Raw genomic sequence first — 15,033 nt, 5'->3', positions numbered from 1 at the left:
AACTTTTACCCACAATACGATCCAGCAGAGCTATTCCGGTATCATTTTTAAAGATCAGAGGAAGGGTAAAAACGAGGTAGAAGAAAAGTAGCCTTCACTGCCCTATTTTGGGCTCTTTGAAGTGAGAAGAGAAGAGATTTATTAGTACTACCCCAGACAGAACAGCAATAAGAAAGGTAAGGAAAGACAAAAGCATAATAAAGAGAAAGCATAACATCTGGGGGAAGAAATGAGTTAACCCTGTATAACATTGAAGATTGGCGGAGGACAAGGGAACGGGTATGAGTTATATGGGGTTTAAAAGAAAAAAACAGTCAAGATACACACCAATAAATTTCACTATAGTAGCTTGTTGTATAATATCATTCCCATAAGTCAAGATGGTTGACTCCCTTGCGTCTCTATTACAATAAGGGGTCCTGAAGTGTACAATGGCACTTTTTTGGCTGTTGAGAGTCATACCATTTGACCAGCACCAATCTTTTACTTTATCAAGAAGACCTTGAGCTAGGGAAGTGGCAGAGTTACTGTCATCAGCAAAAAGAATAGGGTGCACAAGGGGATGAAGGCCATCAACAAGATCATTAATATAAGTTAAAAACAAAAGTGGTCTAAGCACAGAGCCTTGTGGGACACCTTTCAAAATAGGCAAGGAAGAGGATGAAGTACAATTAACCAAAACATACTGAGATACCCCTGAGAGGTAAGACCTGAACCATTCAAGTGAGACTCCATGCACTCCAAATGAAGATAATTTAGACAAAAGAACAGAGTGAACAACCATATCAAATGCCTTTGAAAAGTCAAGAAATAGACCCAAAACACACAAGCCCTTGTCAAGATTAACACACACAAACTCTGTTGCATCTGAAAGTGCATGCAAGGTAGAAATATTGGGACAAAAGCTATACTAATGGTTAGTTATGAGAGAATTTTCTGCAGTTGTATTAGTACTAAATACAAATGAAGAGAGTCTACAATACACTACTTTTTCAACAACCTTAGAGATTACAGGAAGGAGAGAAATAGGTCTATAGTTTGAAATAAGAGATGAATCACCTTTTTTAAGCAAAGGTACAACATTAGCACCTTTAATTAAATGAGGAAAAACACCAGAAGAAAGAGAGAGGTTAGTTATGTTTGAGATGGGGCTAGAAACAAACTGACCAATTTTTTTAAGAACATTACAGCTCAAACCAAAACCCTCAACTGAACAGCTACTTGAAAGCTGAGAAATAATGTTAGAAATTTTGGTATCACTGCATGGGGAAAGGAAAAATGACTTTTCTGCTAAGGGAAAACTACTTACTCTTCTATAGGGCGGAATAAGAACTGAAGGAAGTGTGGTGAAATACGAATTGAAGGCGCTCGCTGAAGAATTTTTGTCCACAAAAGATCCATCAGCTTTCATATAATGACAAGGGGGGGGGGACTGTTTGAGTTTCTTGTGGGAAAGAGCTTCATTAACTACAGTCCAAACCTTTCACATATCCCCTTACACTCATCAATTCGATGCAAAAAACAGAGCTTTTTGGCTGCACGTACTGAAGAAGTAAGCACATTTTTATAAAGTTTATACTTCAAAAGATCATCCTGTGTCTTACTTTTACATGCAGCCTTGAACAGAGACGCCTCCATATGTATAGCATTGATCAGACCTCTAGACATCCATGGACATTTGGGTATAGAATTCCTTGGCCTCTTTGTTAGAGGAAAAGGCTTATCCAACAGAGCTCCCATACGACACAAAAATAAATTCGTTGCACAATCAACATCATTAGCTTCAAGAACACTAGACCAATCATTACTCTAAAGACTATGTATTAAATTAGAAATCTCTTTATCTGTGGAAGTTCTAAAAGAAGACTCACCCTGCTCATCCACAACAATCTCAGTTTGAGGCACAAAAAGTAAAACATAAATAGGGAAGTGATCAGAAAGATCAGTGAAAACAAGACCAAAAGTAAACTTCAATTTAGAAGAATGAGAAATGAAAATATTGTCTATTAAAGGGGCAGAATTTCTAGTAGGGTCAACACGAGAAGGAAAAAAAATTGAATGAAGTAGACCAGAAGAAGAAAGCACATCAAAGAGATGGTCACATTCATCACTTGATCCAATATTTAACATATTAGAATTAAAAAATGTTCGGAAACACAAATACGTTTTTTAAAGAAGGCACCGTACAATAAAGCTGATCAAACAAATTGCAGAACAGATATGTTCAAAAAGGAGGGGGCTTATAAAATACACAAACAGGGTCACATGCAAACTGGCTTTTCGGACAAATAACAAGATAATAAACTGTCCTACTATTTGACACTACTGATGTAAACAAGGATTCAAGGTCAGACCTTCTTATAAACTCAATATCAGTGTTGTCTTGTTCTCAAGTGAATGTTCAGGTCTATTGCAATCTGAAGAGTTTTAACAATTCTTCCTCTAGGGAGAACATAGGGTCCCACCCTCTTTGTTTATGTAATTGACTATTGTTGAGTTGTCTCTTGCTACCATGACTACCTTGTTTCTTAGCTCTTTAACAAAGGCTTTGATGGTATTGGTTGCTGGTTTTATCTTGTGATAATTTATATGAAGAGGGGTTTCCTCTAGAGACTAAGCCCCAGGAGAGTCCTGATGTGGTTCTTCTATATAACCACCTTACCAAGCCATCAGTGACTGTTGTTTTGGAGACAAACAGAGGCTTGAGAAGAAGGCCTTGATTCAGCCAATATTAGTTCAGCCATGGTGAAGAGGCTTCTTTCATGTCTGGTGTAACTGGGATGTGAATATCTGTGCTGCTTCATAATCTGTCCCATAATCAGAGTGTTAGTAACTGGCATTTTCTGAGATGTAGTCTGTTCAATGGAATTGCTCTTGAGGCTGCATTGATTAGCCCAATCATCTTCATTAGTTGTTTCATAAAGGTAAGCAATTTCTTTAGGGCTGAACTGACTGTATAGAACAAGTTCTGAATCTTCTCTGGATTTAGGAATACCTTCTTTAGCTCCAAGCTGGATTTAGGAATACCTTCATCTGTCAAAAATCCAAGGAATACAATTCATTGTGTTGGTTTTAATTCTGATTTTTAGCTCAACCTGAAACCAAGTTAGTGAAGAGGAATGATCATGTTTTTTATATTGTTCTGCACTATCAAAATTTGGTAGTTCCACTGAACTAAATATCCATGTTGGCATGTAGTTCGATTGCTTGAAGGTGACTTTAGCTTGTGATGACATCAATCACACAACAGAAACTGGCTGAATATGATACTAGCCCAAATGGCAGTACCTTGAATCGATAGATTTGTTGTCTGAACATGAACATTAGGTATTTCCAATGGTTCTGCAAATGCTGATGTGCCAATAGGCATCTTTTAGATCTATTGATACTGCCCAATTTGATTCATGTTTTGCATCTAGTATTGTAGCCTGGTGTTCCATTTTGAAAGTTGTCACATTTAAAAATTAATTTAGAGAAGATAGTCCTATTACTGAGCTCCAACCTTTGTTTCCTTTTTTTTCCAAATTAGAAAAAAAAATTACTGTAGAATCCTGGAGACAACTTGTTTTGGACTTTTTATATTATATATTTGAAGTTCAGACAATAGCCCTCCTTGATGGCATCAAGAATAAATTTTGTCATCTGTTATGTTTTTCCAATCCTGTACAAAGTGTGACAAATAGTTACAAGCTGAGTAATTGACTGTTTTCTTGTTCTGGTCTTTTGGGATGGAGTAGAGGTACAACCTTCTTACTGTTTAAATATATCTTTGGTGTAAAGAAAAGGTAAAGGATACAGCATTAAACCCTTAAAGTCCAAACCGGCAGTGCTGATCTCCATCTCAAGGCCCTTCAACCAGGAAGTACAATGGAGGGATGGGAGCCAGCCATCCTGTGCTATTGCACACCCTTCCTGCTTACCATTCCCAGATTTCTCCCGATACCCATTTAGAGCTGGGTTGACTCTGGCTGAGCTTATAGTCACGCAACTGACCCCCATTACAAACCAAATAATTGGATACACTAGGATTCAAACCCTTGCCTGTTGAACATTAGATTCCAAATCCAGCACACCAACCACTTGGCTAGGATGACTTTGATTTCTTTGGTAGGAATAAATGACTGATTTTCTTCATATTTTGGTTTCTTTTGGTCTGGATCATAAACAACTCATTGACTCTGTTATGGATCATATTTCTTTTTAGCAGCTGCTTATAATGAGTTTCTGGAGAAATATTAAAAAACTGTTTTTCTTCAACCCTGTAAAGCATCATTCGATGAGTCAGTTCTTTAAAGTTGGCAGAAAACAGAAACTCATATTCTAAAGATGATGATCTCAGTTCATTTTTAATTTCTTGAGTCATGGATTGATCTCAAGATATTATCCTTTCTCATGAGTGCATTGTGGCATTTGTTATGTCTTGCTCAACCTGGAATGTCAAGGGGGTCAAAACAGTAACCTCTACCAGCGTGGATGCGTTTAAGTCATCAGTGGATAGAGAGTGGCTCAACAAACCGTGGTGCACCATTTGGGACGCCACAAATGATGATTAACTATCATCACTGAAGCTGGCGGACACAGGATTCGTCCTATCGCTAGCAAGTGCGATTTAAGGTAATTTTAAGGTAATGATTTATTTTTGTTGTTAACTGCAGATCTGTTGAGCACGACTTGACATGTTTTTCAGCATGGGGAAATATGGTAATGTAATAAGCTGTTGTTTCAAAAGGTCCTTTTGCCAAATCCATATTTCATGCTTTCCATTTCATTCTGTAATTTTTGTAGCCTTTCCAAAATTACATCTTGACTATCCATCTGTAAAAAGTAAATTCTTATTAATGCTTATAGATATTTTTTTATCAGGATTGGTTGCTATAACAGTGATCATAAATAACATTCTCTTCATCAAGAAATGACTTTTGTAGCCTACCTAGGCATCATGCCTTAGAAATGGCAGTCTGTATGCTCTGAAGGCATTATGACCATATATTGAGTCTGTATGCTGCAGGGTGTTGTGATCAATGGTCTGTGATCAATGGTCACTCCAAAGGTGTTATGATGTTAGTATTTGTTCCATATGCTCTAAGGTGTTATGGTCTTAGTAATGATGATCTTTATGCTCATAGGGTATTATGACCATAGTATTTAGTATGTATGCTCCAAAGGCATTATTACCATAGTAATGATGGTCTATACCCTCCAAATGTGTTATGACCTTAATATTTGGTCTGTTTGCCCTAAAAGTTGATACAACTTTGGTAATCACAGTCTATACATTCTTAAGCATTACAACTCAGTGATGATGGTCTTTAAGGTCTCAGTATGTTGTGACCTTTGTTGTGATAATCTGTATCCTTGAATATTATGGTTTAAAGGAATACATTGCATTACACCAAATTCATTTTACCTATACATTTGAAAATATTAAATATATGAATACTTGATAAATTAGAAAAAAAAAACTAAAAGTTTATTTATACAATCCACCTGGGTTGAATAAAATCTTGGGGTCTTCTGTATTACAACAATTACTCTTTGATAATAACCTTGTAATTTTATTTGGGAATAATCACATTCTCTAATAATTATTTTCATAATAAAGTATGTGACAGTGTTTCAGGGTATACTCACCCAAGACTGTATCTGGGGATATTATTAATTAACTAATCCCTAGGTCAATGCTAACTGATATAATCTAGAATCATTTTATATTCCAATACATAAACAATTTTTATATGCAGAGTTAAGTCTAAAGAATCACTTTTGGTCATGTGTATAGTTTCTGTCTCAGCTTACCACAAAAGATGACTGAGCTGGCTATATTACAAATGGAATGTGAATCATCTCATAGACTGGTTGCAGAATCTTTGTTGTATAGTGTCTTGTATTGTTTATCACAAAATGGAAATAAGCTTTGGTAAAGACCTAGCAGTGTCTGAGGTAATGGTGATTCCAAATATAGTCTAGAACTTCTGGCTTCTGATCTTGAAACAAAACAAGATATTCTATTACATTTTTTTTAGATTAAAGTTATTTTCAACATATTCAAATCCAAGCATAGTTCCAATATATTTCAAACCATATAGGAATTATGGGAAATTATTGTAGTGATAGAATCATTAAAGACATTCCTAAATAGACTACACAAATGATAGGCCCATTCCCTAGAGAGAGAGATTGCTTGTTGTATAATCCTGAAGCCCCCTATCAAGAAAAATTCTTTTGAAATTACCCCTTTCACTTTAAAGTCTATTTTTGTATGTACCATGGTACCCATGCAAGTGCTTCTGGTTTGAACCTCCATGCTTCTTTATTCCAAATCCCTAACTTTGTGTATTTGTTAAGAGGAATTTTGTCACAACAAAAGAGAAATAAGATGAACTCAAATTAGCAAACTGCTTCAATTCTTACAAGCTGACACCTATTACTAGGTACTTGGTAGATCAGATCCTTTCAAGGAGGAAAGGCTGTTTATTATATGAGTCTGAAATTTGAATGCCTAGAGGTCAAATGGCTATCTCAACATATCTGGTGTTGTAGCCAAATAACACTCTTGTACTTCAATGTGTTAAGACAAGAGAAGTAAGAATAGGGCAAAACACTATAAAGTAGAAAAAAAAAACTAAACATGAGAAGAACGAGAAGGAACTTCCTCACAGCATTTCCCCCAAAATCTATGCTCAAATGTATCATAGACTCTGTGCAAATGCTACTGGTCCAAACCTCCAAGCCTTGTCATTCCTAATCTTTAGTTCCTGCAATTCTTGCTCTCTCTGCTATGTAAATTTGCCAGTGCAATATTGATCACTACCTATTTTAGGGTACTGTGGTCTCAACACAAGGTAAACTCAAGCAACTAAACTGCTCACAGTCTCATAACCTAACAATTATAACCAATAGCCTGGGAGATCAGACCCTGTTGATTAGTGTAGAACTAGAAATTTCCAGTCTGCCATTTGAAGGCTTAAATGAAAAAGGTCTATCTCAACATCTCTAGAGTTGTAGGCAAACAGCTCACATATCTCGTTACAGGAAGAGGACTTCAATAAAAAGAAAGTCAGCTGAAACTTAACATGAGAAAAATAGCTATAAAAAAGGTTCTTAGCCTGTAAGTGGTTGGTAGAATGCTGATAAGATCATGGCTGGTGAAATAAGAGAAGTCAGTGAAGCAATATGATCTTGTGCTTGTGCCTGTGCTTGTGTTGATGCTTGCTTACCTTGCTCGTGTTTGCTGCCCTTGCTTGTGCTTACGCTTTATTATTGCCTGTGCTTATGCTTTATTATTTTGTAGGTGCCTGGGTCTAGATAAATCTTAAATAGAGAAATACTACATGGTGTCAGAAGTGGGGTCAGACCAACCACACAGAAGCACTCCTCAAAAGCAGCCATGGATGTAGAGCAGCCAACAATAAACTGGGATGCCGCATGTCTTAGTGATGAATGGAAAAGGTTTGAAAAGAATGCCAAGCTCATGTTCAGCAGCCCACTGTCGGGGAAGTCAGTGAAGGTCTTTGACACAAATCTGTGACACATTCCCAGCACGTGATGATGACTCTGACAAGATTGAGGTCTATCTGACGAAGTTTCTTGAATATGTGGCACCAAAAACAAATAGCCTTTTTGCAAGATTTTTGTTCCACAAGAGAGATCAAACGAACCTAGAGACTATTGAAAACTTCATTACAGAACTGAAAAAGCTAGTTAGACCATGTGGGTATGATAAACCCGATGAAATGGTACGAGACCGTATAGTTTGTGGAATACGAGATACCCCAATAAGAGAACGGCTACTGATAGAGGGAAACTCTCTTACATTGCAAACAGCAGAACAGAAATATAGACTGTACGAAACGACCCAGGCGCAATTGAAAACGTTTGAAGGAAAAGAGGCTACCATAAAGAAGGAAGTAGACCTACTGCATAGGAGTATACGCCATTCTATGGAAAGAAACAAACAGGACCATAGATATTTAGGCCCTCTAAAATCCCGAGTCTGCTATTTCTGTGGTGGGGAGCTCACGCCAAACCATTTGTGCCCAGCCAAAGGGAAGACTTTTCCCAAGTGCAAAAACCCTAACCATTTTGCACGTGTTTGCAAAAGCTCAAAAGCCGTTGATGCTGTCGCAGATGATAACATCAGCAATTTAGGATGCGAGGAGACAGAAGATGAAATCTTCCTGCACGCAATTGAGACGACTGACGGTAGGGATGAAGCTTTTGTCATGCTTAGTATCAACAATCAGATTCCAGTTCGTTTTAAACTAGATACTGGCGCACAAGCTAACATTCTCCCTGCTAAGTACTTTGACTTACTTAAACCCAAACCAGACATCATTCCATCAACTCAGAAACTGACTAGCTACTGTGGTTCCAGAATTCCAGTGAGAGGAACTTGCCAAGTCAAATGTACCTACCTTTCGTCAGCACCAGAAAAGGTACCTTTTTATGTAGTCGAAGCCGACTCGTTACCAATCCTTTGCTTCAGATCGAGCATTGATATGAACCTAGTGAAGTTGGTGATGAACATAAAAAATGAACCAACCACGGATAATGTCAGCAACAATGAAGGTAACCACACCCACGGAATGTGTAAATGTCATGGTCGCTGTTGAAAAAAAGGATGGGAGCTTAAGAATCTGCATTGATCGTGTGGACCTGAACAAATCCATCAAGCGCCCATTCTACCCCATACCTACTCTCGAAGATATAACCACGAAATTACATGGAACAAAATACTTCAGCAAGCTGGACGCTAGATCTGGCTACTGGTCGCTTTGTCTTGGATCACGAATCGTCTTTTATGACAACCTTCAATACTATTCATGGTAGATACCGCTTCAAAAGCATGCCTTTTGGGATAGTTTCAGCACAAGACGAGTTACAAAGGAAAATTGAAGAAGCCTTTGAAGGGTTAGACGGGTTTGCAGTCATTGTCGATGACCTACTGGTTTACAGCTCAACTATAGAAGAGCATGATAGGCGACTCTCCACCGTACTGAAAAGAACAAGAGCCAAAGGGATACAATTCAATCAAGAGAAGCGCACCTTCTGTGTACAAAGTGTGTCCTACTTCGGACATATTGTGAGCTCAAGCAGAATGCAACCCAATCCACAAAAACTGTGTGCAATCAATGACATGCCAAGACCAAACAACAAGGAGGAATTGGCCACTTTGCTAGGAATGTTGAACTTCTTGGCTAAATACATCCCTAATCTTTCCTTGCAAAAAAAGGACTTGTGAGATCTTCTAAAGCAGAAAGAAATTATCTGGGAAGAGAAACATAACAAAGCCTTAAAGGCAGTTAAGAAGTCAATGGTATCACACCTGAGTTTCTTCAACCCAACTTGCAAAATGCTAGATCTCACTGTTGACGCTTCTTCACATGGCCTTGGAGCATACATCTTGTCGGAAGGAAATGCCATTGCTTATGCATCCAAGTTTAACACAACTGAACAGAAGTACTCACAACTCGAGAAGGAGTTGTATGCTATTGTTTTTGGTTGTAGATATTTTCACCATTGTCTATATGGCAGGAAAATAAGCGTCAGTACGGATCACCATCCACTGTAGGCTATACTGTCAAAGCCTCTTACGAAAGCGCCGCCAAGAATTCAGAAAATGATGCTACAAATTCAACCATATGATCTGACCTTTACTTACCGACCTGGAAAAGAGATACCCATAGCAGATACGTTATCAAGATTACATCTTGCTGACACTGATGAGAGCCCGCATAGGGAGCTGGAAATCTATATTCATCAAGTTGTTAGATTTCTTCCTGTCAGCAACACAAAACTCACGGGAAACGCAGGAAGACCCTCAGCTGGCTAAACTGTCCTGCATCACAAGCAAGGGATGGCCAAAAAGCCGCAAGCTCTGCAGTACAGATCTTTTGCCATACTGGACAGTCCAGAAGGAGCCTACCTTTCAAAATGGCATTATATTCAAGGGCGAGAGAATAGTAATCCCTGAGAAACTTAGGTCCGACACACTAAAACAACTGCATGCGTCTCATCTAGGGATTGGAAAAACCAAGCAGCGAGCAAGAATGCTTGTCTATTGACCAGGTCTGAATGCAGACATCGAAAGAATAATCCAAACATGTTCTGCATGTATGAAGTTCAGTCAGAACAATCAGAAAGAAACCCTTATCCCGACTAAGATATCGCAATTACCACGGCAGTATGTCGCCTCAGACCTATTCAGCTGGAAGGGCACAACTTACCAGGTTTTTGTTGATTATCATAGTAGGTTTTTTGAGGTGGACAGACTCAAAGATATGACTTCAGGTGAAGTCATCGCAAAGCTCAAATCACACTTTGCAAGGCATGGTATCCCCTATTCATTGATGACAGACAATGGAAGCCAGTACACCTCCTCTGAGTTTCAAAAATTCACATCCGACTGGGGCATCAAACATGTCGCATCAAGCCCAAACTTTCCACAATCTAATGGACTTGCCGAAAAAACCGTCCAGACATGTAAACAGATTCTCGCGAAGTCTACTGAAAAAAAACGATGACCCTTATCTTGCTCTACTCGAATATAGGAATACGCCAGTAGATGGGTTCGCATCACCATCTCTGCTGTTAATGAGCTGCCAGTTGCGGTCCACTGTCCCATGTGCTCCAGATCACCAGCAAAAGAAGGTAGTTCCAACTGAAGAATTCAGACGACACCACACAGAAGCACAGACACGTCAAAAAACGAGCTATGATCAACATGCCAAAACCTTGAAGTCAGTAAAACCTGGCGACACCATCCTGTATCAAAAGCAATCCAACAGGGTCTGGGACACTGCCCGTGGATAGTGATGGCTGAAAGCCCAAGATCCTACCGCCTTTTGCAAAGAGAAGGCAAAGAACTGAGAAGAAACAGAAAACACATACGTGAGTCTTCTCTCCTAGATCATCCTCCCCAGAGTAGCGATAATACACTGGAGACGATGTGGGACACCAGGATATGGAATGCCACTGGGACCAGCATTGATTCTGAACGTCGCGCCGGGCCAGATAACTTAACCGATCACCACTGCAAAGAAAATGCTGATCCTGATAGTGCTGGGGCAGGTAACACCTCTACAAGGTCCGGCCGAATTGTAAGACCCCCTGCTCTATTGAACTTGTAACCCTCAGCAGTATCCACTGCGTCTATTTAGTTGAAGTGCATCATAGAACCAAGAACGGAATAGCCACAACAGTTTATTATGTCGTCTTATCAGTTAGTGAAATAATACAAAGAAGACGCAAGCCTAGCGCCGTCTGCAATGAGTGATTCATAGTTCGGGGAATTAGTATGATGAGTCTTTAGAATTATGGAAGAAGGAGGATGAAGCGATATGATCTTGTGCTTGTGCCAATTCCCCTCCATGGAATTGGTCAATTCCCATAATAAATACTGAATTTTCAAAGTGGAATAAAGATTTAACCCCCATTGCTTTTGTCCAGAATAAATTTGCAGAACTTAATACAATTACCTATAAAAATCACTTCCAAATGTTTGTTGATGGGTCAAAAATGAATGAGAAGGTTGCAAGTGGTGTTTTCCTTCCTCACCTGAATATTGCAATGGGCGAAAGATTATTTAATAATTTATCTATAATGTCTGCTGAATTAAATGCCATAATCATGGCATTAGAACACCTTAAGCAAAACCAACGTTTGATTGCAAATTTGAGTAACAGTATCCTCTATTCCGACCCTCTATTAAGCCTTGAGTTGCTGGCCTCAGTTCCCCAAAATAAGTTGGACATTGTCTCAGTATGATTTATAATCATGCATCAAGTGGCATAAAAACTTATTTTCAGTATATTTCTAGCCGCTTTGGCATAAGTGGTAATCCTCAGGTTGATCAAATAGTAAAAAATACAATAAATATTGACCAGCCGAGTGGGAGACCAATTCCAATTAGAAATATTTACCGATGGAGGCTATCAGATATTACTTTTAATAAGATTAATCCTATCCTTTCCCCCTTTCCCAATAAGTATCTTTCTAAAACTTATCATAGAATTCGTTGTGGAACAAATGGACTAAATTTCCTTGCATTCTCATATAAGCTTTCTAATTCAAGTGGTTCAATTCCCCTGTCCCCTCTTTGCAGGCATTGTAATATGAATAATGAAACAATTGACCATTGTCTATTTGAATGTAATATGCTGACATCTGCACAACATGCCTTGCTTTGTAAACTGTTAAAATACTTCAAACACCACAAAATCTCACTATCAGCCAAGAGCCTAGACAACTATACCTGCAGACACAGCACAGAAATCGAGATCTATAGTCTTATAATCGAACTCCTTGAGTCAAAAGATCTGCTAAAAGATATCTGAAAATATCTAAAAAATAAGAGACAAGCAAGACAGTAGCTATGTAGCCCACAGAGTCAAGCAAAAAGAAGAGGGCTAAATAGTATCAACTGAATAGCCCGCCTGCAGTGAATTAGAAGAAGAAGAATTGTGCCTGTGCTTCTGTTGATGCTTGCCTACCTTGCTTGTGTTTGCTGCCCTTGCTTGTGCTTATGCTTTATTATTGCTTGTGCTTATGCTTTATTATTTTGTAGGTGCCTGTGTCTAAATAAATCTTAAATAGAGAAATACTACAGTCAGTAAATAGTTATGTCAATTTTACATATATACTAATGTTGAAATTGAAGTTTTTTGTGAGCTGGAGCTGTATTTTGATTTATTTATTTTTTTTTTTTTTTTAAAAAAAGATAAATTACACTTTGTTTCCAGGAAAGCTCAGTGTATAATAAAACTAAAACTAATATATGCTAAATACTTCATTTTGTTTTAGGATGCTTATATTGTAGTTATTGCCTTGTATGTATTGTTACTGACTTCAAAAGCCCTTGAACACTAACTGATGAAGATGAAACATGTGCACTTATTGGTTTTCATGGGAATCTGTGTGTCGCCTTGTTTTCAACAGAGCCCATATTTTACTAAAATTTGGATGCAAAACTCTTGTTTAAAAGTAGGTATTTGTATAGCTGGGGACTTGGGTACACATGCAGCTAGAGTTGCAATTTGAGCTTCATGATTGTTGATTTCCTGATTGTTAGTTTTGGGAACAAATGTAAGTTCAAATAGGGATAAAATCCTTTTAATAGACAGTATTTCACAAACAGTGTGATAGATTTTCACAAAAATACCAGATATTTTGGTCACATATGCAGTTACCGTCATCAGTAAATATCTGGTATTTTTTTGCGAATTCCTATCACTGTTTGTGAAGCACTGTCTATTAAAAGGATTGTTTTCCTATTTGAACTTTTAATTATTGTCATGGAAAGGCAGTTTGGTCTCCGAAATTATCTAATTTTGGAATTCTATTTTGCAGTGTTCTTGTTTGAAGTATGGATATAGCTCCACCTCTATGGCATAATGGCCCCACACCTGGTCATCTCTACAACTTCCCTGGTAATTCTACTGTGTCATCTCGAAAGCCTGTCAGTGTAACCCAGTAAGTTATTGAAGTATCATTTATTTACCAAAATAGCATAATGCTACACAGGCATATACACCCATATAAGCATTGTACTGAAGAATGGCACAATAATGAGGGAGATATAGAGGATTGATTATCTTCCGTAAAGGATTCTTGAATCTTACAGCTCTTCACACCTGAAGAGCTTCATATTTTACTAATTGGAAAATTTACTTTTTTGAATAAAAATAATGTCGAGAATTTTTCAAATATATTTGTGTGATCTTTAATGGTGCTGCATTAATTTACTTTGGATGAGGAGGGGGAGTATTTTTCTATCAACACAGCTCGACACTGGGGAGGGGCTTTTGTTTTGGACCCTTGGGTATGTTTGGAATCTCCCTTAAAGGATTCTTGAATCTTACAGCTCTTCACGTCTGAAGAGCTTCATATTTTACTAATTGGAAAATTTTACTTTTTTGGATAAAAATAATGTCAAGAATTTTTCAAATATATTTTTGTGATCTTTGATGGTGCTGCATTAATTTACATTGGATGGATGAGGAGGGGGAGTCTTTTTTCTATCAACACAGCTCGACGCTGGGGAGGGGCTTTTGTTTTGGACCCTTGGGTATGTTTGGAATCTGCCTCAAAGGATTCTTGAATCTTACAGCTCTTCACATCTGAAGAGCTTCATATTTTACTAATTGGAAAATTTTACTTTTTTGGATAAAAATAATGTCAAGAATTTTTCAAATATATTTTTGTGATCTTTAATGGTGCTGCATTAATTTACATTGGATGAGGAGGGGGAGTCTTTTCTATCAACACAGCTCGACACTGGGGAGGAGATTTTGTTTTGAAACCTTGGGTATGTTTGGAATCTTCAGGTGCAAAGCTTAGATGAGAGTCCACGTTTAAATGTTTAAGTATTGGATTTGCCTGTTTATTTTAGAGTTTCTTCCTTCCTTATTTATTTTTTACCTAAAAGGAAAAAAAGGAGTGACGTGTGGTTGTTCGAAATTTGACAAAAAAGAAAAGAAAATATAGTTAAAAAATAACCAAGAAAATGAGGGTGACTTTCAGCAAGTGGGCAATGTATTTAGGTCAGTATATATATATATATATATATATATATATATATATATATATATATATATATATATATATATATATATATATATATATATATATATATATATATATATATATATATATATATATATATATATATATATATGTATATATATATATATATATATATATATATATATATATATATATATATATATATATATATATATATATATATATATATATATATATATATATATATATATATATATATATATATATATATATATATATATATTGTATTTTTATGAGGAGGAAGGATTTGCTGGAAATGACTTTATTGGAGTTGCTCTTATTGAGTGTGTAGATTTAAAATTTTGCGGGAATTCCCAATAGTACTTGTTAACCCACTAAAACATCTTGAGTGGGAATGTTAACAGGAACATTATATATTCAACAGGAATAACAACATTAATGAACATATATTGAAATAAACATTATTGAACATTATAGAATATTGAACAT

General features: G+C 37.1%; 1 protein-coding gene across 2 annotated transcripts in view; it reads left to right on the top strand.

Moving 5' to 3' along the window:
• Prosbeta7 (proteasome subunit beta type-4) overlaps positions 1–15,033 on the top strand; it is a 66,732-nt gene that overhangs the window by 19,155 nt on the left and 32,544 nt on the right. For both annotated transcript variants that reach the window (XM_089088966.1, XM_089088967.1), the window contains exon 2: positions 13,348–13,470. In XM_089088966.1, the coding sequence (XP_088945092.1) occupies positions 13,364–13,470 (107 nt within the window). In that variant the 5' untranslated portion in view covers positions 13,348–13,363. The remainder of the gene's footprint in view (positions 1–13,347; positions 13,471–15,033) is intronic.

Source organism: Artemia sp. Qi Xiang Cuo, chromosome 5 (assembly GCF_049724085.1).
Source record: "Artemia sp. Qi Xiang Cuo chromosome 5, ASM4972408v1, whole genome shotgun sequence".
NCBI lineage: Eukaryota > Metazoa > Arthropoda > Branchiopoda > Anostraca > Artemiidae > Artemia > Artemia sp. Qi Xiang Cuo.
Note: the sequence above shows the minus strand (reverse complement) of the source record. Positions and strands in the feature narration are given on the sequence as shown.